This window comes from Bos indicus, chromosome 12 (assembly GCF_029378745.1).
Source record: "Bos indicus isolate NIAB-ARS_2022 breed Sahiwal x Tharparkar chromosome 12, NIAB-ARS_B.indTharparkar_mat_pri_1.0, whole genome shotgun sequence".
Classification (NCBI taxonomy): domain Eukaryota; kingdom Metazoa; phylum Chordata; class Mammalia; order Artiodactyla; family Bovidae; genus Bos; species Bos indicus.
In genome coordinates, this window is record NC_091771.1 from 19,232,736 (window position 1) to 19,254,302 (window position 21,567).

At 43.0% G+C, this 21,567-nt stretch overlaps 1 protein-coding gene across 2 annotated transcripts in view; it reads right to left on the reverse strand.

The window, feature by feature from the left end:
• Positions 1-21,273, reverse strand: part of KPNA3 (karyopherin subunit alpha 3) — a 97,857-nt gene extending 76,584 nt beyond the window's left edge. Inside the window, exon 1 of one of the 2 annotated variants that reach the window (XM_019971311.2) lies at positions 21,117-21,273. In XM_019971311.2, the coding sequence (XP_019826870.1) occupies positions 21,117-21,185 (69 nt within the window). In that variant the 5' untranslated portion in view covers positions 21,186-21,273. Of the gene's footprint in view, positions 1-20,830; positions 21,020-21,116 lie in introns of those variants that run through there. The other variant, XM_019971312.2, reaches the window with a different exon arrangement.
• Positions 21,274-21,567: the final 294 nt, after the last annotated feature.

A 21,567-nucleotide genomic window follows, 5' to 3' on the forward strand; every position in this document is an offset into this window, starting at 1 on the left:
CTGAAAATATGAAAAAGGCTTTCTTTCCATAAAGTTTCCTCATTCCATAATATACCATTTTTGGAAGCTAAAAGTTAACACCTGCTGCTGATGCTACTGCTGCTAAGTCGCTTCAGTCATGTCCGACTCTGTGCAACCCCATAGACGGCAGCCCACCAGGATCCCCCGTCCCTGGGATTCTCCAGGCAAGAACACTGGAGTGGGTTGCCATTTCCTTCTCCAATGCATGAAAGTGAAAAGTCAGAGTGAAGTTGCTCAGTCATGTCCGACTCTTAGCGACCCCATGGACTGTAGCCCACCAGGCTCCTCCGTCCATGGGATTTTCAGGCAAGAGTACTAGAGTGGGGTGCCATTGCCTTCTCCGTAACACCTGCTATTATCAACCTATTTTGAGACAGACAGGATTATTCCTCTACTTTACTTTTTAGTTGAAAAGAGGGAAAAAAATTATTAAAAATATTATTAATTTCCTGTCACATCCCAACCCCAAACAACTGACCAAGAAGGTTCCTTTTGGTCTATAAATCTGTGGTATAATACTGGGTATTTTTACTTTGAAATTTCATATCAAAAGTGTGTTTTTAACTGAGTATATAATTATTATTCTGGGCTCTTTAAGTATAATAATATATCTGACTATGATATGGTGATTTTATAATATGAAATACATAGTTGGTCTTTACCTACTGTTCCTGGTATAGAGTTCCCAAAACTCTTAGAATTTCCTAAATAAAGAGAGCATTAAGTGGGCTTCCCAGGTGGCACTACTGGTAAAGAACCTGCTTGCCAATGCAGGAGACAAAAGACATGGGGGTTCGATCCCTGGGTCAGAAGATTCCCTGGAGAAGGGCATGGCAACCCACTCTAGTGTTCTTGTCTGGAGAATCCCATGGACAGAGGAGCCTGGAGGGCTACAGTCCATAGCATCACAAAGAGCTGGACACAAATGAAGACTGAAGAGAGCAGTAAAGGTGTCTTTAGTCATATTAATGAGGTACAGGTAACCTAAGGTTGAGGGCTGGATGCCAGATGGATGATTAGAGGGTTGGAACTTTTAGCCCCACCCCCCAAACTCCAGAGGGGGGTAGAGAGGCTGGAGATCCAGTACCATCATCAATGGTCCATGATTTAATCAATCATGTTCTCATATAAAGCCAGGGTCTGGACCGCTTCCAGGCTGGTGAACACATGGGGAGCTGGGGTCTCTCAGAAGAGACCATGGAAGGTCTGCTCCTTCCCCCAGACCTTCCCAATGCATCTCTTACCTCTGGCTGTTCCTGAGTTATATCTTTTCATACGAAACCAATAATCTAGTAAGTAAAATGTTTTTCTGGGTTCTGTATGCCAAAGTATTCCAACACAAGTTTTGTGGCCAGGTGATTAGAAAACAGGCAGGGATGAGGGTGGGGAGCAGTCTTGTACTAAATCAATGACCTCTGGAAACTGGAAGTGAAAGTGAAGTAAAAGTGTTACTCAGTTGTGCCAGACTCTTTGCAACTTCATGGACTGTAGCCCACCAGGCTCCCCTATCCATGGAATTCTTCAGACAAGAACATGGGAGTGGGTAGCCATTCTCCAGAGGATCTTCCCAACCCAGGGGTCAAACCCAGGTCTCCTGCATTGCAGGCAGATTCCTTACCTCTGAGCCACCAGGGAAGCCTATTGAATCTGAGGCTATCTCCAGATAGGTGACATCAGAACTTTGTTGAACTCTAGGACACCCAGCTGGTAGGGGAGAATTGATCTCTGGTTCCTCTGCCTTTTCTAAACCCAGCTTGAAGTTCACGGTTCATGTACTGTTGAAGCCTGGCTCGGAGAATTTTGAGCATTATTTTGCTAGCGTGTGAGATGAGTGCAATTGTGCGGTAGTTTGAGCATTCTTTGGCATTGCCTTTCTTTGGGATTGGAATGAAAATTGACCTTTTCCAGTCCTGTGGCCACTGCTGAGTTTTCCAAATTTGCTGGCATACTGAGTGCAGCACTTTCACAGTGCTGCATCTTTTAGGATTTGAAATAGCTCAATGGGAATTCCATCACCTCCACTAGCTCTGTTTGTAGTGATGCTTTCTAAGGCCCAGTTGACTTCACATTCCAGGATGTCTGGCTCTAGGTGAGTGATCACACCATCGCAGTTATCTGGGTCATTAAGATCTTTTTGTATAGTTCTTCTGTGTATTCTTGCCACCTCTTCTTCTGTGTATTCTTGCCACCTCTTCTTAATCTCTTCTGCTTCTGTTAGGTCCGTGTCATTTCTGTCCTTTATTGAGCCCATCTCTGCATGAAATTTTCCCTTAGTAGCTCCAATTTTCTTGAAGAGATCTCTAGTCCTTCCCATTCTATTGCTTTCCTCTGTTTCTTTACATTGTTCACTTAAGAAGGCTTTCTTATCTCACCTTGCTGTTCTCTGGAACTCTGCATTCAGATAGGTATGTCTTTCCCTTTCTCCTTAGCCTTTCGCTTCTCTTCTTTTCTCAGCTAATTGTAAGGCCTCCTCAGACAACCACTTTGCTTCTTGCATTTCTTTTTCTTTGGGATGGTTCTGGTCACTGCCTCCTGTACAATGTTATCAACTCCCATAGTTCTTCAAGCACTCTAACAGATCTAATCCCTTGAATCTATTCATCACCTCTACTATATAATCATAAGGGATTTGATTTAGGTCATAGCTGAATGGCCTAGTGATTTTCCCTACTTTCTTCAATTTAAGCCTGAATTCTCCAATAAGGAGTTCATGATCATGTCAAGTACTGATAAACAAAACAGGATATCTGGAATTTGCTTCAAAATATTCCAGGGAAGGGTAAAAGTGGGTAAGAATATAAATGAAACAAGACTGGCCAAAAATTATTAACTGTTTTAAGGTGGTATACAGGAGTTCCATAAACTATTCTACTATTGTATGTTTTCAAGTTTTCTAAACTACAGATTTTGTTTTTAAGCATGTTGTGTTACCCAAGTACTGGAATCAGAAAACCTGGTTATCAGCTAGGTGAGTGAACAACATTCCTTACTTCTCTACACCCCCAGCTTCCATATCTGTGGGAAAAATGGTTCAGACTCAATTTCTGCATCTTGTTAGTTCAGTTTTTTAATGATTCAAGTGAGTATGATTTCTACACTTTATATTTGGCTTAACTAACAATTCTAACTATAACTCAGGATGCTTTCGTAGCTAAATCTGACACAATCAACTGAAAACCCTTCACAACTGTTACCAAAATACACTCTAGTACCATCGGTCTGCCTGGATTCTAAGGGCCAAATGTACTCATTACACTACGTTCGCCATTTTACAAAGGGACTTGAGTATTCACGGATTTGGGTGTCTCAGGGAGCTCCTAGAACCAATTCCCTGCAATACCAAGGGATGACTGTACTTATCTCAGCTAGGCCTGCATTGCCAGGTAGTCTGCACTCCCCCAAAATCTTTAACCTCAAGTATTACCTCTCTTAGACTCTATTCTCTGGAGGTAACTTTGTCAAAGAAAACACAGGCCATCAGCCATAATCTGTTCCGCCCTACTGCAGCCCACGCTCACTTCTAGCTCTAGTTCTCCAAGTCCTTTCCAACTGAGAGCCCTTCCAAACCTAACCACAGTTTGTATCTATTACTTCACCTCCTAATAGCTCCCCAGTATGCCAGACTCAATCATTTATTCCTTTTCTAGCTAGTTAGGTCCCTAAATCTCTTTTGCTCTGGTTTCTTCCATTTAGCCTACAAACAGTAGCCAATCCCACACTTCTCAAAAACTGAGAAACAACAAAAATAATTCTTTTCCCATACTGACTCCTCAAGATGACCTGTGGTCCCTCCTTCCCATGAGCACCAAGCTTCTTAAATTGAGTTTCTACTGACTGATTTTAACTACTGCATCTCTAACTCACTTCTCACCCTATTATAATTCAGCTCCCAGCCTCCACCACTCTCGGAGTTTTCCACTTAGTAACTAGTGTCCAGTGACAATGAACAGCTTATTTCAGGTCCTCATCATACCTGTCCTCTGCAGCATTTAATACTGCAACTGATATCCTTCCTTCAGGAGACTCCTGTCCCCTAAAGTTCTGATGCCACACTTTGCTGGAAGTCTCATGCAGACTCATTCTTCGGTGGCAATTTCACTAGTACTCTAAAATGATGTGGTTCCTGGGGTTCTTGGCTTCAAGTCCTCTTTTCTTCTTATCCCTATGAGCCCATATATATTAATACATTATCTTAAACACTCTAATCACCATTTGAATTATTTTCCAAATTTTTGCCACATCGTCCTAGAATAGAGGGTAGGCAAACTAGGGCCTGTGAGCCAAATCAGCCCTCCACTCGATTTTGTAAATAAGCTTTGTTTCCCTATTGTCTATGGCTGCTTCCATGCTCACAGCAGAGTTGAACACTTGTGACATAAACATCACGGCACTCAAAGCCCAAAGTATTTAGGCTTTTAACAACATTATGGCCCTTCACAGAAAAAGTTTACTAACCTCTCTTCTAGAAGGTAAATAGTCCTGACAACTTCCTGCCTTTGCCACCCAATGCCAGTGCTATCAGTCAGACAATCCTTCTCTGAGACCCCTGAGAGTTCTCTACCTATTCCTTCCAAGCTCTCTTCTCATTCTCACCAATCCATCTCCTATGGTACAAATAAAGCAATCCTTCTCAATGCACAAAACTCACCACCCCATGTAAAATTTTCCCCACAATAAAGCCTTCTCACAATCTTGCTGTTGTTAGTCCCTAAGCCACGACCAACTCTTGCGACCCCACGGACTGTAGCCCACCAAGCTCCTCTGTCCATGGAATTTCCCAGGCAAGAATACTGGAGTGGGTTGCTTCTCCAGGGGATCTTCCCCACCCAGGGATAAACCTGGGTCTTTGGCACTAGCAGGCGGATTGTACCACTGAGTCACCAGGGAAGCCTTTTTCACAATCTGGCCCCAGCCTATCTTTTCCAGCTTTCTAATCACTCCACCTGTAAGAAATACTAAATGAGTTTAGTTCCCCAGAGCATATGATGCTGTCTATTACTTTCAGGACCACCCAAGATTTACTACCAAATAACTACACACGTTTCTAGCTTCAGCTTAAGCAGCCATCTCCATGAAGCCTCTTCTGACTCACGCACACTCGTCCCCTGTGTGCCCAGTGTATTCTCCATTTAACTTCATTTTAATCATTTGTTTGCTTTTACAGTTTCCGTTCTAGTCTCCTTGAGCAGGGACCCTGAGGCAAAGTAGGAGAATGGTCATTAAGGGGCACAGGATTTTCAGTTAGGAAATCTAAAACTGAACGCAAGCTCTGCCTCATCCTAGTTGTATCTTCTTAAATGAATGACTTAACTCGTTTTCTTCATCTGTATAATGGCAATCTTGTGAGGGTTATTTACGATTATTCTTACAAGCAGAGTCCCCTGTACACAGTAAATGCTCAGCAATACTTCATGATCAATATTTTCATCGTTTTATCCCTCACAGTTCAGAATTCAGATAACTGCTGACTGAAATAAGTGAAGCAAGCTAGTTCTGCACAGGTGATTCTCAACTACATACTGACTATTTCCATCTGAACAATGTTTGACTCCCGAAACTCCTTATCCCTACTCCTAAACTGTTTCAGTTAGAGTACCCAATCTGTTACGGTTTGCCCAGGACTTTCCTGGTCTCAACGCTGAAAGTCCCGTGTCCTGAGAACTCCCTCAGTCCTAACCAAACCAGGACAGTCATCGCCTTCAATTAGATATGTTACGAACAATAAAAAAAAAAAACAACTTCAGTTAATTTAAGATATAAAAGAGAAGCAAAAAGAAGAGAAGTTACTGGAAAAATATAGAAAAATTCAAAGAACCAAAGGAAAAGCTAAAGAATGAGATCTATGAACAAATCAGGATGAAAGCACCTCCAAAGATGTAGGTGGCAGGAATTAATGGAAGATTTCTTCACAATACTTTCACTAGGATAAATCACTTAGGTTCCAGTACCAGACATGCCAGGGGATAGCATATGATTGGCTAATTTTGTGTTATCCAGAAAGAGTGAAACACTTTAATTAACCAAAGGAAGCAGGAGCTTTCGATTAAAACTTCCACCAAGAGGTATCCAATGAAAGAAGAGTAGCTTCAAAGGTGAAATCAGAATGTTGTTTCCAGAAGAAGGGGGAATAGATGTAAGATCACCAAACCAACTGGTGCTTGAATGTGCCATGCTTTTAACACTTTATGATGTAATCACTGTTATTCATGTTATTTTTCTTTACGTCTTGGCAAATTCCTCCTCCAAGACTTAGCTCAGGAGTGATCTTCTGCGTAACCTTACTCAATTTCCCCAGATGAAGTCATTCCCTTTCTCCATGCTCTCATAGTACTTTGCAAATTTTGTACCTGTATCACAAACTTACACTGCACACTAGGTATATATATACTTAGATGCCAGTCTCTCCTACCAAACCGAACTTGCCTAGAATTTCATGCATAGAACATTTTTAGAAACACCAGTATTTAAAAAAAAAAAACAAAAAACCTGGCATGTAAAGAAATAGAATTCGGACTTTCCTGGCGCTCCAGTGGTTAAGACTCAAGAGTTTCCAATGAAGGGGGCACGGGGTTCAATTTCTGGTCAGGGAACTAAGATCCTACGTGCCACTCAATACAGCCAAAAAAAACTTTTCTAAGAGAAAAAAAAAAAAACTCATAACCCCTAAAACTCAACAGTTTGGAATGATTAATTCCAAGTAAATAGAGTCATGATTTATTCTACCATGTTTTAATTGTTTATGTTGGTATCCTAAGCTGTGACAATTTTTTTCTTAATGGCAAAACTACCACAAAGGATAGCTACATTGTCCTTAAATATTTAATACTGTTTTACTTTCAAAGTAAAGGAACAGAGACTTGGAAATGAGAATACAGCCAAACCTTATATTAAGAAGAAAAAAAAAAAGTGAATGTAGGAGTGCTGTCATCATGGAAAAAGAATATGACTGACCTTGAAGTGAGATTCTCTAGATACATTTTCTAACTCCTTTACTACCCAAAAAGTCAGGAGACGTTTTCATTTCAAATGACATTCAAGTCTTTATCATATTTCACCCAAACAACTAAAATTCTTCTCGCCAATTATGGTAACTCTGACATAATAACATAAAACTACTCATTATCATCCGAACTACCTGATCAGTCTAACATCACTATTGGGATATATAACGCAGCATCACCAACTGACGAGTTTTTTAAAATCAAGAATGCTTAAAGATAATTAAGCCTTTAAAACTAACCTCCAGTTTCCAGAAAACTCAGAGGGTAGTAAGAAATAAGAAAAACAAGTTAATCAACACCACAAAGAAAGACATACTCAGTAGTTCAGTTCAGTCGCTCAGTCGTGTCCGACTCCTTGCAACCCCATGAATCACAGCCACGCCAGGCCTCCCTGTCCATCACCAACTCCCGGAGTTCACTGAGACTCACATCCATCAAGTCAGTGATGCCATCCAGCCATCTCATCCTCTGTCGTCCCCTTCTCCTCCTGCTCCCAATCCCTCCCAGCATCAGGGTCTTTTTCAATGAGTTAACTCTTCATAAGAGGTGGCCAAAGTACTGGAGTTTCAGCTTCAGCATCATTCCTTCCAAAGAACACCCAGGGCTGATCTCCTTTAGGATGGACTGGTTGGATCTCCTTGCAGTCCAAGGGACTCTCAAGAGTCTTCTCCAACACCACAGTTCAAAAGCATCAATTCTTCGGCGCTCAGCCTTCTTCACAGTCCAACTCTCACATCCATACATGACTACTGGAAAAACCATAGCCTTGACTAGACGGACCTTGGTTGGCAAAGTAATGTCTCTGCTTTTTAATATGCTAAGCTGGTCATAACTTTCCTTCCAAGGAGTAAGCATCTTTTAATTTCATGACTGCAATCACCATCTGCAGTGATTCTGGAGCCCCCAAAAATAAAGTCTGACACTGTTTCCCCATCTATTTCCCATGAAGTGATGGGACCAGATGCCATGATCTTACTTTTCTGAATGTTAAGCTTTAAGCCAACTTTTTCACTCTCCTCTTTCATCAAGAGGCTCTTTAGTTCCTCTTCACTTTGTGCCATAAGGGTGGTGTCATCTGCATATCTGAGGTTATTGATATTTCTTCCGGTAATCTTGATTCCAGCTTGTGCTTCTTCCAGTCCAGCGTTTCTCATGATGTACTCTGCAGAGAAGTTAAATAAGCAGGGTGACAATATACAGCCTTGACGTACTCCTTTTCCTATTTGGAACCAGTCTGTTGTTCCATGTCCAGTTCTAACTGTTGCCTCCTGACCTGCATACAGGTTTCTCAAGAGGCAGGTCAGGTGGTCTGGTATTCCCATCTCTTTCAGAATTTTCCAGTTTACTGTGATCCACACAAAGGCTTTGGCATAGTCAATAAAGCAGAAATAGATGTTTTCCTGGAACTCTCTTCCTTTTACTATGATCCAGCAGATGTTGGCAATTTGATCTCTGGTTCCTCTGTCTTTTCTAAAACCAGCTTGAACATCTGGAAGTTCACAGTTCACGTATTGCTGAAGCCTGGCTTTGAGAATTTTGAGCATTATTTCACTAGCGTGTGAGATGAGAGCAATCGTGTGGTAGTTTGAGCATTCTTTGGCATTGCCTTTCTTTGGGATTGGAATTAAAACTGACCTTTTCCAGTCCTGTGGCCACTGCTGAGTTTTCCAAAATTTGCTGGCATATTGAGTGCAGCACTTTCACAGCATCATCTTTCAGGGTTTGAAATAGCTCAACTGGAATTCCATCACCTCCACTAGCTTTGTTCGTAGTGATGCTTCCTAAGGCCCACCTGACTTCACATTCCAGGGTGTCTGGCTCTAGGTGAGTGATCACACCATCATGATTATATGGGTTGTGAAGATCTTTTTTGTACAGTTCTTCTGTGTATTTTTGCCACCTCTTCTTAATATCTTCTGCTTCTGTTAGGTCCATACCATTTCTGTCCTTTATCGAGCCCATCTTTGCATGAAATGTTCCCTTGGTATCTCTAATTTTCTTGAAGAGATCTCTAGTCTTTCCCATTCTGTTGTTTTCCTCTATTTCTTTGCATTGATGGCTGAGGAAGGCTTTCTTACCTCTCCTTGCTATTCTTTGTAACTCTGCATTCAGATGCTTATATCTTTCCTTTTCTCCTTTGCTTTTCGCTTCTCTTATTTTCACAGCTATTTGTAAGGCCTCCCCAGACAGCCATTTTGCTTTTCTGCATTTCTTTTCCACGGGGATGTCTTGATCCCTGTCTCCTCTACAACATCACGAACCTCCATCCATAGTTCATTGGGTACTCTATCAGATCTAGTCCCTTAAATCTATTTCTCACTTCCACTGTATAAATCATAAGGGATTTGATTTAGGTCATACCTGAATGGTCTAGTAGTTTTCCCTACTTTCTTCAATTTAAGTCTGAATTTGGCAATAAGGAGTTCATGATCTGAGCCACAGTCAGCTCCCAGTCTTGTTTTTGCTGACTGTATAGAGCTTCTCCATCTTTGGCTGCAAAGAATATAATCAATCTGATTTCGGTATTGACCATCTGGTGATATCCACATGCAGAGTCTTCTCTTCTGTTGTTGGAAGGGTGTTTGCTATGACCAGTGCATTCTCTTGGCAAAACTCTATTAGCCTTTGCCCTGCTTCATTCCGTATTCCAAGGCCAAATTTGCCTGTTACTCCAGGTGTTTCTTGACCTCCTACCTTTGCATTCCAGTCCCCTATAATGAAAAGGATATCTTTTTTGGGTGTTAGTTCTAAAAGGAAGTCTTGTAGGTCTTCATAGAACCGTTCAACTTCAGCTTTTTCAGCGTTACTGGTTGGGGCATAGACTTGGATTATTGTGATAGTGAATGGTTTGCCTTGGAAACGAAGAGAGATCATTCTGTCGTTTTTGAGATTGCATCCAAGTACTGCATTTCGGACTCTTTTGCTGACCATGATGGCTACTCTATTTCTTCTAAGGGATTCCTGCCCGCAGTAGTAGATGTAATGGTCATCTGAGTTAAATTCACCCATTCCAGTCCATTTTAGTTCGCTGATTTCTAGAATGTCGACGTTCACTCTTGCCATCTCCTGTTTGACCACTTCCAATTTGCCTTGATTGATGGACCTAACATTCCAGGTTCCTATGCAATATTGCTCTTTACAGCATCGGACCTTGCTTCTATCACCAGTCACATCCACAGCTGGGTACTGTTTTTGCTTTGGCTCCGTCTCTTCATTCTTTCTGGAGTTATTTCTCCACTGATCTCCAGTAGCATATTGGGCACCTACTGACCTGGGGAGTTCCTCTTTCAGTATCCTATCATTTTGCCTTTTCATACTGTTCATGGGGTTCTCAAAGCAAGAATACTGAAGTGGTTTGCCATTCCCTTTTCCAGTGGACCACATTCTGCCAGACCCCTCCACCATGACCCGCCCATCTTGGGCGGCCCCATGGGCATGGCTGTTTCACTGAGTTAGACAAGGCTGTGGTCCGTGTTATTAGACTGACTAGTTTTCTTTGATTATGGTTTCAGTGTATCCACCCTCTGATGCCCTCTCACAACACCCACCGTCTTACTTGGGTTTCTCTTACTTTGGACATGGGGTATCTTCACGGCTAGATACATGTGACTGGCTAGAGACACATGTATACCATGGTTCAGATATCATGGAACCAAACGCTGTGTGTTCATGTTCCAGTTTCTCCACTAACTGTGTGAACTTGACTTATTCTCACAGCTTCTCCAAGCCTAAATATATGTGCCTTACTCTCTGCCTGATGACCACCACTCCGCTGAAGGTTGGCTGAATGGCCTCACTAAAGTTGCTCCTAGACAGTTGTAGCTTGTGGGAGGGGCCCACTGTGGCCAGTAATTAGGACAGCCTAATAAGCTGAACCATAGGAATTTGATGATACTTGGCAGCTTCAAACTGTAAAAATGGCAATTTCATGTGGTTTGACTAAATATAAGAAAATGGATCTGATTTTCTTCCTTCACCAAATTAAAGCCATTTTTTTTTTAATGGTGGGGAAAAACAGCGGAAAAATAAACGCAATCCAAGAATCCATCAGTGGATAAACGTTGCAAAATGTGGTGTGTCCATATAATGGAATACTAATCAGTCATAAAAAGGAAGGATATTTTGACACATGCTGCAACATGGATCAACCTGAAGACATTATGCCAAGTGAAATAAGCTAGTCACAAAAGGAGAAATGTTATATGATTCTACTTATACGAGGTTCCTAAAACAGTCAAATTCATAAAGACAGAAGAGATGTTGCCAGAGAGTGGAGAGAGGGGAAATTTCAGTTACTGTTTAACGGAGACAGAGTTCCAGTTGAGGAAGATGAAACGTCCTGGAGATGGACAGTGGGAAAGGTTATACAACAATGTACATGTACCTAATGCCACAGAAGGTACACTAAATTGGTTAACTTTATATTATGTATATATAAACAATAAATTTTATACTTATGTGTATATATATTAATGGTAAATTTTATATTATGTATGAAAAGCACAGTGGGAGATGCCTGTTCTAGATTAAAAGAGACTTAAGAGACATAACCAAATGTGATCAGATCTTGTATAATCATGGTTCTAACAACCAAATGTTTTTTTTAAAAAATTAAAGGACAACTGGGGAAATTTAAATGCGGATTACATTAGCCATTATCAGGAAATGATTAACTGTGTCAGGGTGATGTGCTATTTATTTAAGAATGCATTATCTTTTAGAGAAGTAGCCAAAGTCTTTGGGAATAAATTATAAATTATCATGTCTGATGTATAAGAAAATTCTACTATGCATGTGTCTTAATCTCTCAATATTTTTTCACATCAGATCAGTCGCTCAGTCATGTCTGACTCTTTGCGACCCCAGGGACTGCAGCACGCCAGGCCTCCCTGTCCATCATCAACTCCTGAAGCCTGCTCAAACTCATTTCCATCGCGTCAGTAATGCCATCCAACCATCTCATCCTCCGTCGTCCCCCTCTCCTCCCTCCTTCAATCTTTCCCAGCATCAGGGTCTTTTCCAGTGAGTTGGTTCTTCACATCAGGTGGCCACAGTATTGGAGTTAACCTATCAAATGAAAAGTTTGGGCTTTTGTGGGGAAGTAAGATTGAACGCTTCAGTTAAAAAAAAGAAAACATACTTTAGGAAAATTACAATGAATGTTCTCATTCTGGAGACATTTTAATGTTTATTTTGTTCCAACCAATGCAATGGAGGTACACAGAGGTGAAACAAATAAAACATAATAAAAACATTAAAAAAGTAAAAACAAAAAAAAAATTTTCCAAGCACAGTGAGGGAAGAAAGGTTGCTAACAACCTTGGAGGATGGAGGGAGATTCAGAAAGACCTCTCAAAAGAGATGAGTATTTAGGAGGGGTGGGAATTAGCCAGGCAACAGGAGGCAGGGAAGGAGACTCCAGTCAGCAGGCTAGCCCTTAGAATAGAAATAGCAGGGCAAGCAGGGGAGGGCAGGAGTCCAGATTACGCATAAGCAGCTCAGTGCTGCCAGAGCTTAAAGGCGTGGGGCTGGGGGGGTGAGGAACGGACACAGAACCTGGAGAAATAATCAGGTGTCAGGCTCACTGAAAAGCCTCGTGAATTGAAGCAAGAACCCCACTTTGTAAGCAACTTTTAAACTGCTAGATGCGAAGTAACAAGGCTGAAAGTAGGCTGGAGGCAGGGGAATAGAGGCAGGGCCCAAATCCTGAGACAGCAGAGAATCAAGCTACATGACTGGCATCTGACTGAACGTAGAAGATGAGGAAGGAGTCCAGGAAAGCTCTCAAATTTCAAGTTCAGGTCACGGTGAGAGTGATGATGCCATAAACAGAAAAAAGAAAAAAGCAAAGGCTTTAAACACTTTGAGCTTAAGAAGCTGATGTGATGCTCATATGATTAATTTCCAGTAGATTATTAAAACAGATTTAAACTCCCCACAATGAAATGGTGGTTAAAACTAAGGCAACTTCTGATGTGGACAAGAAAAAGTCCATAGAGAAGCGAGTTATGGACAGAACTTCAAGACATGCATATACTCTGGGTAGAAAGAAGAGTTGGCAAAGATGACCCGAAAAGAATAATCAATGAGGCAGAAGGACCAGGAGAGGTTATATGTCCAGAGAGTGAATTCAAGAAAAGATAATTATAGTGTATTATAGTGTATCTGCTATAGGACATATAGAGTTCTGAAAAACTTCATGTTCTGCAAAATTAGGAAGAAAGAGGGAAATACACCAAGACAGTTAGAACAATAAGCACCTTTAAGACAGAACACACATTTCATGGGAGCCAACAGGCATACTCCTGGGCTTGCTATGTTCAACTGTTTCTGTACTTCAACTACTTGTGTTCAACTCCTGTTATTTGGGAGGGCTAAACTGTTCATGTGCTGGTAAAAATCAAGTATTAGCCTACATGAATTTTGCATGAACTAACATCATTCCTCTTTAACATTCAAATATGAACTAGTTTACATTACAGAAATATAGTAGAACAGACTGTCAATGGAGGGTCAGACAACAGTATTAATGCCATAAAGTCAATAATAAAAGAAATTATTAATATCTTAGACTGTACTTTTCACTCCCAACTATATTATCTAATCTTTCTTAAAGAGTGCTTATTAAATAAATTGTCCATGCTAGTCAATAAATGACCAGTCATAACCCAAGGTCCCTAGACTCAGTGGGCTTCTTGACAGACACCACTTTAACAGCTGTTATACACACAAGAGAATTTGTTGTACGTCACAGCAGTCTATACTAAAGACGTAAAGGAAAACTCAGAGAAAAGCACTAGAGGGAAGGAAAAAAATAGAGAATAATAGTACTAAGTATATTACTGGTCAAGAAAGACCCTGTGGAGAATTGCTGAAGGGTTTTTTTTGAACTATAATGATATCTGGAGGAACTGCAATCTTGGTGTATTACAGTATGGAGGAGTCTGAGTGAAGAAAGAGTTGGTCAGAGTGAGCCCCACTAAACAGACAGCAAAAGCAAGTATACAGCAATGTATACAAATGTACAAAATGTATAGGAAGTATAAGAAGTGGTAGGTAAGGTAGAAAAGGCACGATTTTTTGTAAAATTAAGTGTAGCATACTAAGGACTTTGCAATGGGATGAATTGCCAGAAAAGTGCTACAGAAAGACTTCAGAAAGATCAATCCATAAGCTACACCGGGGAGGGAAGACCCAGGGGAACCTGGGCACTGCCACAGCTGTGTAGGTGACGACGACAGCGGCCGACACTAGGGCAGAGTGTTAAGACTGAAAACAAAGACAAAAATATGAGGGCTCGTCAGACGACTAACAGATAAGTGAAGGCAAGGAAGAAGGGAATCAAAGTCGAGGATAAGGATTTTAAGCTTGAACAGTTAGGCAGGTATGTCTCTTGCCAATAGAGGTTTCAAGGAAAGAAACAAGTTTATTAGTGCTAGTTAAATTTGAGGATAAGAAAATATTTATTTAGCCCTAATATTAAAAACTGAAGCCAAGGAAGGAGGGTCAAGAAGGAAAGGATACATGTATATTTATAGCTGATTAACACTGTTGTGTGACAGAAACCAACGCAACATTGTAAAGCAATTATTCTCCGGTTAAATAAACAAACTATCAAACTCTAGAGGAAACATATGCAGTACGCTCCTTGATATAAACCACAGCAAGATTCTGTATAACCCACCTCCTAGAATAATGGAAATAAAAACAAAAATAAACAAATAGGACCTAGTTAAACTTAAAAGCTTTTGCACAGCAAAGGAACTAAACAAGGTGAAAAGACAACCCTCAAAACGGGAGAAAACAGCAGCAAATGAAACAACTAACAAAGGATTAATTTCTAAAAGGTATAAGCAGCTTATGCAGCTCAATACCAGAAAAACAAACAACCCAATTAAAAAGTGGGTAGAAGACCTAAACAGACATTTCTCCAAAGAAGACATACAGATGGCTAATAAACACATGAAAAGATGCTCCACATCACTCATTATTAAAGAAATATAAATCAAAACTATAATGTGGTATCACCTCACACCAATCAGAATGGCCATCATCAAAAAATCTACAAACAATAAATGCTGGAGACGGTGTGGAGGAAAGGGAACCCTCTTGCACTGTTGGTGGGAATGTAAATTGATACAGCGACTATGGAGAACAGTATGGGGATTCCTGAAAAAAAAAAAAAAAAAAAACAGGAATAAAACTACCATAAGACCTAACAATCCCACTACTGGTATATTCCCTGAGGAAACCATAACTGAAAAAGACACATGTACCCCAATGTTCACTGCAGTACTATTTACAATAGCTAGGACATGGAAGCAGCCTAGATTGATGTCCATCAACAAATAAATGGATAAAGAAGTTGTGGTACATATATACAATGGACTATTGCTCAGCCATAAAAAGGAACACATTTGAGTAAATTCTATTGAGGCGGCTGAACCTACAGCCTATTATACAGAGTGAAATCAGAAAGAGAAAAACAAATATCACAGATACATATATGTGGGATCTAGAAAGATGGTACTGATGAACCTATCTGCAGGGCAGCCACGGAGACGCAGACACAGAGACAGATTTGTGGACCCAGTGTGGGAAGGAGACGGGGGACAAACCAACAGCAGCATTGAAATATATACATTATGAGACGTAAAACAGATAGCAGGAAGGAATTTGCTGTATGATGCAGGGAGCTCAAACCTGGTGCTCTGTGACAACTTAGAAGGATGGGATGGGGTGAGAGGGAGGTTCAAGAGGGAAGGGACACATGTATGCCTATGGCTGATTCATGGTGATGTATGGCAGAAACCAATACAACATTTTAGAGTGATTATCCTCCAATTAAAAAATTATTTTAAAACAAACAAAAGAAACAGAAGCCTAAAGTTTAAGTGGTAAGGCCAAGAACATGAGTTACTATTTTTCAGTGAAACCAACAAACTGGCTTCTTACTATAGGCAAACTTTGCAAGAGTTAAAAAAAATAAAAGGTAAATAAATCAAAATGATAAATTGAATGTCAAAAAAATTTATTAGCAAGGTTTTAAAATAATGAAAAGGACTTCCCTGATAGATCAGCTGGTAAATATCTGCTGCAATGCAGGAGAACCTGGTTTGATTCGCGGGTCAGGAAGATCCCCTGGAGAAGGGATAGGCTACCCACTCCAGTATTCTCGGGCTTCCTTTGTGGCTCTGGTAAAGCTGGAGCTGGTAAAGACTCAGCCTGCAATGTGGGAGGCCTGGGTTTGATCCCTGGGTTGGGAAGAACAGGGATTTCTCTGGTATAGTTAAGATTTCCTAATTATTTTCCCCATTTATTAACCTTCAGATGTGCATCATACAAGTCATGTCTTAGGTTCTACTCAGTGAAGAGACAGTAAAGCACGGTAAGCAAGAGTTATGGCTTTAGTGTCACATGGCTTCATTATAAGTTTAGGTTCTGCCTGAAGCGCAGTGGTCCCTGGATTGGGACTGTCCCCGGAGAAGAAAATGGCAAGCCACTCCAGTATTCCTGCCTGGAAAAGCCCATGGACAGAGTAACCTGGTGGGCTACAGTCCATGGGGTCACAAAGAGTTGCACACAGTTACATAAACCATCCAAGGCCCTGGGGCTAACTACTTGAGAACTGTTAAGCCTCAAGCTTCCTTGGATAATAATACATACATACTTCATAAGACTAAATAATGCATATAAAGAATTGATACTTGGTACAGGTACTCCTTGGAAAGAAAGTTATGACCAACCTACATAGCATATTTAAAAGCAGAGACATTACTTTGCCAACAAAGGTCCGTCTAGTCAAGGCTATGGTTTTTCCAGTGGTCACGTATGGATGTGAGAGTTGGACTGTGAAGAAAGCTGAGTGCCGAAGAATTGATGCTTTTGAACTGTGGTGTTGGAGAAGACTCTTGAGAGTCCCTTGGACTGCAAGGAGATCCAACCAGTCCATTCTGAAGGAGATCAGCCCTGGGTGTTCTTTGGAAGGAATGATGCTAAAGCTGAAACTCCAGTACTTTGGCCACCTCAGGCGAAGAGTTGACGCATTGGAAAAGACTCTGATGCTGGGAGGGATTGAGGGCAGGAGGAGAAGGGGACGACAGAGGATGAGATGGCTGGATGGCATCACCGACTCGATGGACGTGAGTCTGGGTGAACTCCGGGAGTTGGTGATGGACAGGGAGGCCTGTTGTGCTGCGATTCATGGGGTTGCAAAGAGTCGGACACGACTGAGCAACTGAACTGAACTGAACAGGTACACTGTAAGCATTCAATAAATGTTAAGAATTTTTAAATAATCATTCGTTTCTGTCACAGATTAAAATATCACATCCTTGAAGTGAACATTTGACCCAGGTGGCAATTACCTGCAAGTCTGATTTATAAGTATTCACTAAATGGAATTCATTATGTATTTCCTAGTTTTAGATACAAAATCCATTCCCCCCACTCAAGCCTTGAACTGCTGACCTTCCCTCCCCGACTTCCATCTATAAAGCTCAGGATAACCTTTATCTCCTCTCTCTCCACCGAGCTTTACAAAGAAGAGAAAGGAAGGGGAGGAGGTTCAAATCTTCATTCCATGTTAGGACCATCCCCGATCTTAATTTTTTGGCAAATTCCTCCATACATATGGGTAACAGTACCTTTCCTCCAAAATTTATTCTAGTTATCTCTGCCCTTTTTCCAGGCTGTTATCATGTTACACCTCCTAACCCTACTCTGAAATTTCTTCAGATTTCCTTATCAAGAAGTTTCGTATCAACAACTTTTTGCCACAAAAATATTCTCAAACCACTACTGCTACTTCTAAGTCGCTTCAGTCGTGTCCAACTCTGTGCAACCCCATAGACGGCAGCCCACCAGGCTCCCCCATCCCTGGGATTCTCCAGGCAAGAACACTGGAGTGGGTTGCCATTTCCTTCTCCAATGCGTGAAAGTGAAAAGTGAAAGGGAAGTCGCTCAGTCATGTCCGACTCTTAGCGACCCCATGGACTGCAGCCTACCAGGCTCCTCCGTCCATGGGATTTTCCAGGCAAGAGTACTGGAGTGGGGTGCCATTGCCTGCTCCGACAGGCAACCTTAAAGTCCCATCTCTTCCCTCCTTTATCTAACTTTTCTTTTTTTCACCCAGATCTTTATTCACTAATTCCTTGTGTGTCCAGTGCAAGTTTAGCACATCCGTTCTATAAAATTCCCCAATCTTTCGTCTATGAAGCCATTCCCAATTGAATGACTATGAAACTGCGTTCTTCAACCTCCTCCCTAGTCACAATTCCCTGGCATAACTCCACACTTTTTTTTTTTTTTTTTAAAGAAAATATGTGTTTTATTCTTGCACCTAGCATCTTAACTTGTGTATTGGCTGGCTATATAATCTATAATGTTTTATCTTTTATCTATTCTGTAGGAGAAAAGATAGGAATGATTAATAGCTCATCAAAGTATATTTCACTGTTTTTTAAGCAGACTGATAATCACTACTATTTAGTCACAGAGCTAAGTTGCAACCTAAGTTTCTAGGGTAATAGTTTCTAAAAAGGATAAGACTAAACTAGATAAGGTGTCTAGTGTCAGTTGTACCAAATTCCACAATAAAGGCACTTGAGCAGATCTGACCCCAGATCACCCTTTAGTCACATTTCTAGCATCCCTCTCTCTTAGCAGTCCAGCTACAATGGTAACTGAAGAGCCCTACATTCTTGGGACTCTTCAGTTACTGCTCCCTGACGTCTGAAACGCCCCTTCCTTGCCCTCTCCCTCTCCCAGGCCAACTTTCCTGCATCCTTCAGGATCTACTCACTCCCATCCATCCACTAGGAATCAACAGAACATCTCCCTTGACCGCTCAGCTCCAAGTCAGGATCTCCTCACGTGTTCTCAGCATACACTTACTGATGTTACTGCACTGTAGTGATCAGTTTACTTCCCTACACTCCTGCTGAACTGTCAAAGTAAACTCCTTGAGGTACAGACTAAGCAACCTTATATACCCAACAGACAATGAATGAACGCTCATACCCACTCCATGACCTTGTGCAGCCTGCACAAGCAGTCTTGAGCTTCGTCATCTTAAGTACTTTCCTTCTGTGAAGTGGGGATAATGCTACACCTTGCTCACAAAGTTGTCCTAAGAACTAAAAGCGGTTATCAATGAAGCTCTTAGTAAAGTGCCTGCCATGTGGAACTACCCTTTCAATGTCTGCTACTTCATGCCTTAGCTTCCTTCCTGTATCCTGGGAATCGTAATGCTGTGATCAATACTTTCAGGCTGGAAGGCTTAGTTAGCAACCAGGCATCTTTTTCACGAATTGAGAAGTTAGTGGTCACAGTCTGATCATCAGCAGCCATTTACCGTGTGCCTGTTATGTGCAGGAGTCCTTTCTAGGTTATCACTGAGTTCCCAGAACACAACAGAGGCAAAAAAAAAAAAAAGACAAAAACCTGCACCAACACCCAAAAGCGGAAAGATTGTTAATTACTTCGATACAAACAATACCAAACAATACCGGAATGTTTCAAACTACATTAAGCTTTGCTCTATAACTGGTGTAAGCTTCAAGAACAAATACTGATGGGAAAAGTTCAAAATTAACTCCTATCATCAAGTGGACCAAAAATCAGAGGTAGTCCCCAAATTTCTTGTTGCTATTCCTAACTTTCACTTTTGCTTAAAAGTATTTCTCATAAAAGAAGCTTAATCATGACCACGACAGACATAGATGACCTTCATTTGTCTCAGTCAAATGGGAATTCCACGGTATTTCCTAATTAGTATTTAATTTGGCAGCTCCGAAAAATAGCCTGAGTTTTCTGTTTTTCTACAAAACAGAACGTTGAATGGCGTATCCCCACCACCACCACCTTCTCTCTTTAAGACAGGATAAAATGCACACTTTCTTAAGTCACTCTGGCCTCTGAGCAAGAATGACAAAACTACAAATTGTGTCACCTGGTATTAGAAAAGGAGGCTGTGGACCTGAAACACCTTCCCCCTAGCAAATCCAGAGGTCAGAGTCCCAGGGAAGTTTGTGCACCACACTACACAGCGTTCAGTAGCTGCAGAGAGACCTCTAGCGCTGCCTGCAGAAGCCGAGTTTGCAAACAGTACCTGCTAATGTCACCTTAATGAGACAATGGCAACATGCTGAGTAGCAACGAACTGAGTGACCGCGATGAATGTTTACAGTTTTGCAACCACTTGGACATTCTACCAGCTTATAGCAAGAGGCCCTCCAAGCCTCTTTATTTCAGTACAACGTATCAAAGGAATGATCCTTCTATGCACACCCCCTCCGCTACAAGAAAAGGCTAAGAAAACAGGTCCTGGGATCGGAGGTCGGAACAACGTCTCTTCCAAAGCCCTCCACACAATAGACGGGAAACTATTGTCCACCTTCGGCATGCTCCAAATGCCAGCGGTTAACGAGAGTACGAACTGGAAGAAGCTCAGCACGATTGCTCCGGGGAACCGCACCGGGTTTTAAGAAAATGGTCCTGGCGCATCCTACCCTCCCCCACCCGCCACCCTCAAACAAGTCGGTTACCCAGCTGGTCCCCACCCCCCTCTGCGGGCCGCCACCGCCCGCCTGGGCCCGGCTCGCCGAAGGTAGGCGCGGGGACCTGCGGAGCCGAGGCTCCATGTGCGGCAGCGCCGGAGGCTCTGAGGGGGCCGTGCCGGGCGGGAGACTGCACCGCGAGCCGGGCGAGAGCCGCGCCGCCCCCTCAGAGCGGCGGTCGAAAGACCGCGGCCGCAGCATCCCCGGCGCGCGAGGCCCCGGCCCGCAGACCCCGCCTCAGCTCCACACCTCTTCCTCGCCGACAGCAGGCCGCGCCCGCGTGACGGGGCCGAAAACCCCGGCATTTCCCGGTCTCCGCACCGGGCAGCCGCCAGTGGCGGCTGCAGCCCGGCCCGCCTCCCGCCGCCCGGCCCCTCGGCCGCAGGGACGGGAGGCGGCGGCCAACTCCGACACACCGCGGGCCGGCGAGAACCAGCCCGGTCGCGCCGGCCCCCCGCCCCTCCCCGCCGCCTCAGGGCCGGCGCGACCGGGCGGGCGAGCCGGGCGGACCCCCCCGCCGCGGAAGCACACTCACCTCCACATCTCGGCCCTTATTCTTGAAGCTCTTGATGCGGTGGTTCTCCAAGCCGGGGTTCTCGGCCATGGCTGCGCGCGGCTCTGGCGGCGGCTACTCCTGCGGCTGCGGCGGCGGCGGCGGCGAGTCTTGGCGAGGGAGGGGTAGGTGGGGGAGGGCGGGAGTGGGGAAGGGCGGGGGAGGGGGAGAGGCGAGCACGTTCCGTGACGCCTCCGAGCGCGAGGTGGCAGCAGCGCCGGGGGAAGCTCGGGCCGATGGACGCGAGGGGCGGGGCGGGGCGGGAACGGCGCTGAAGAGAGCCGCGGGCGCCGGAGGGGGCTGGAGTCACGTGACGGCCTCCGGCCTGGATGCTCAGCCAGCTGGACTTGCCTGACGGTTCTCGGGGTGATCTCCCCTCCCACTCTTTCACCCTCCAGAGAGCCCTTCCTACAACCCTTCGGAGCTGCCAGTC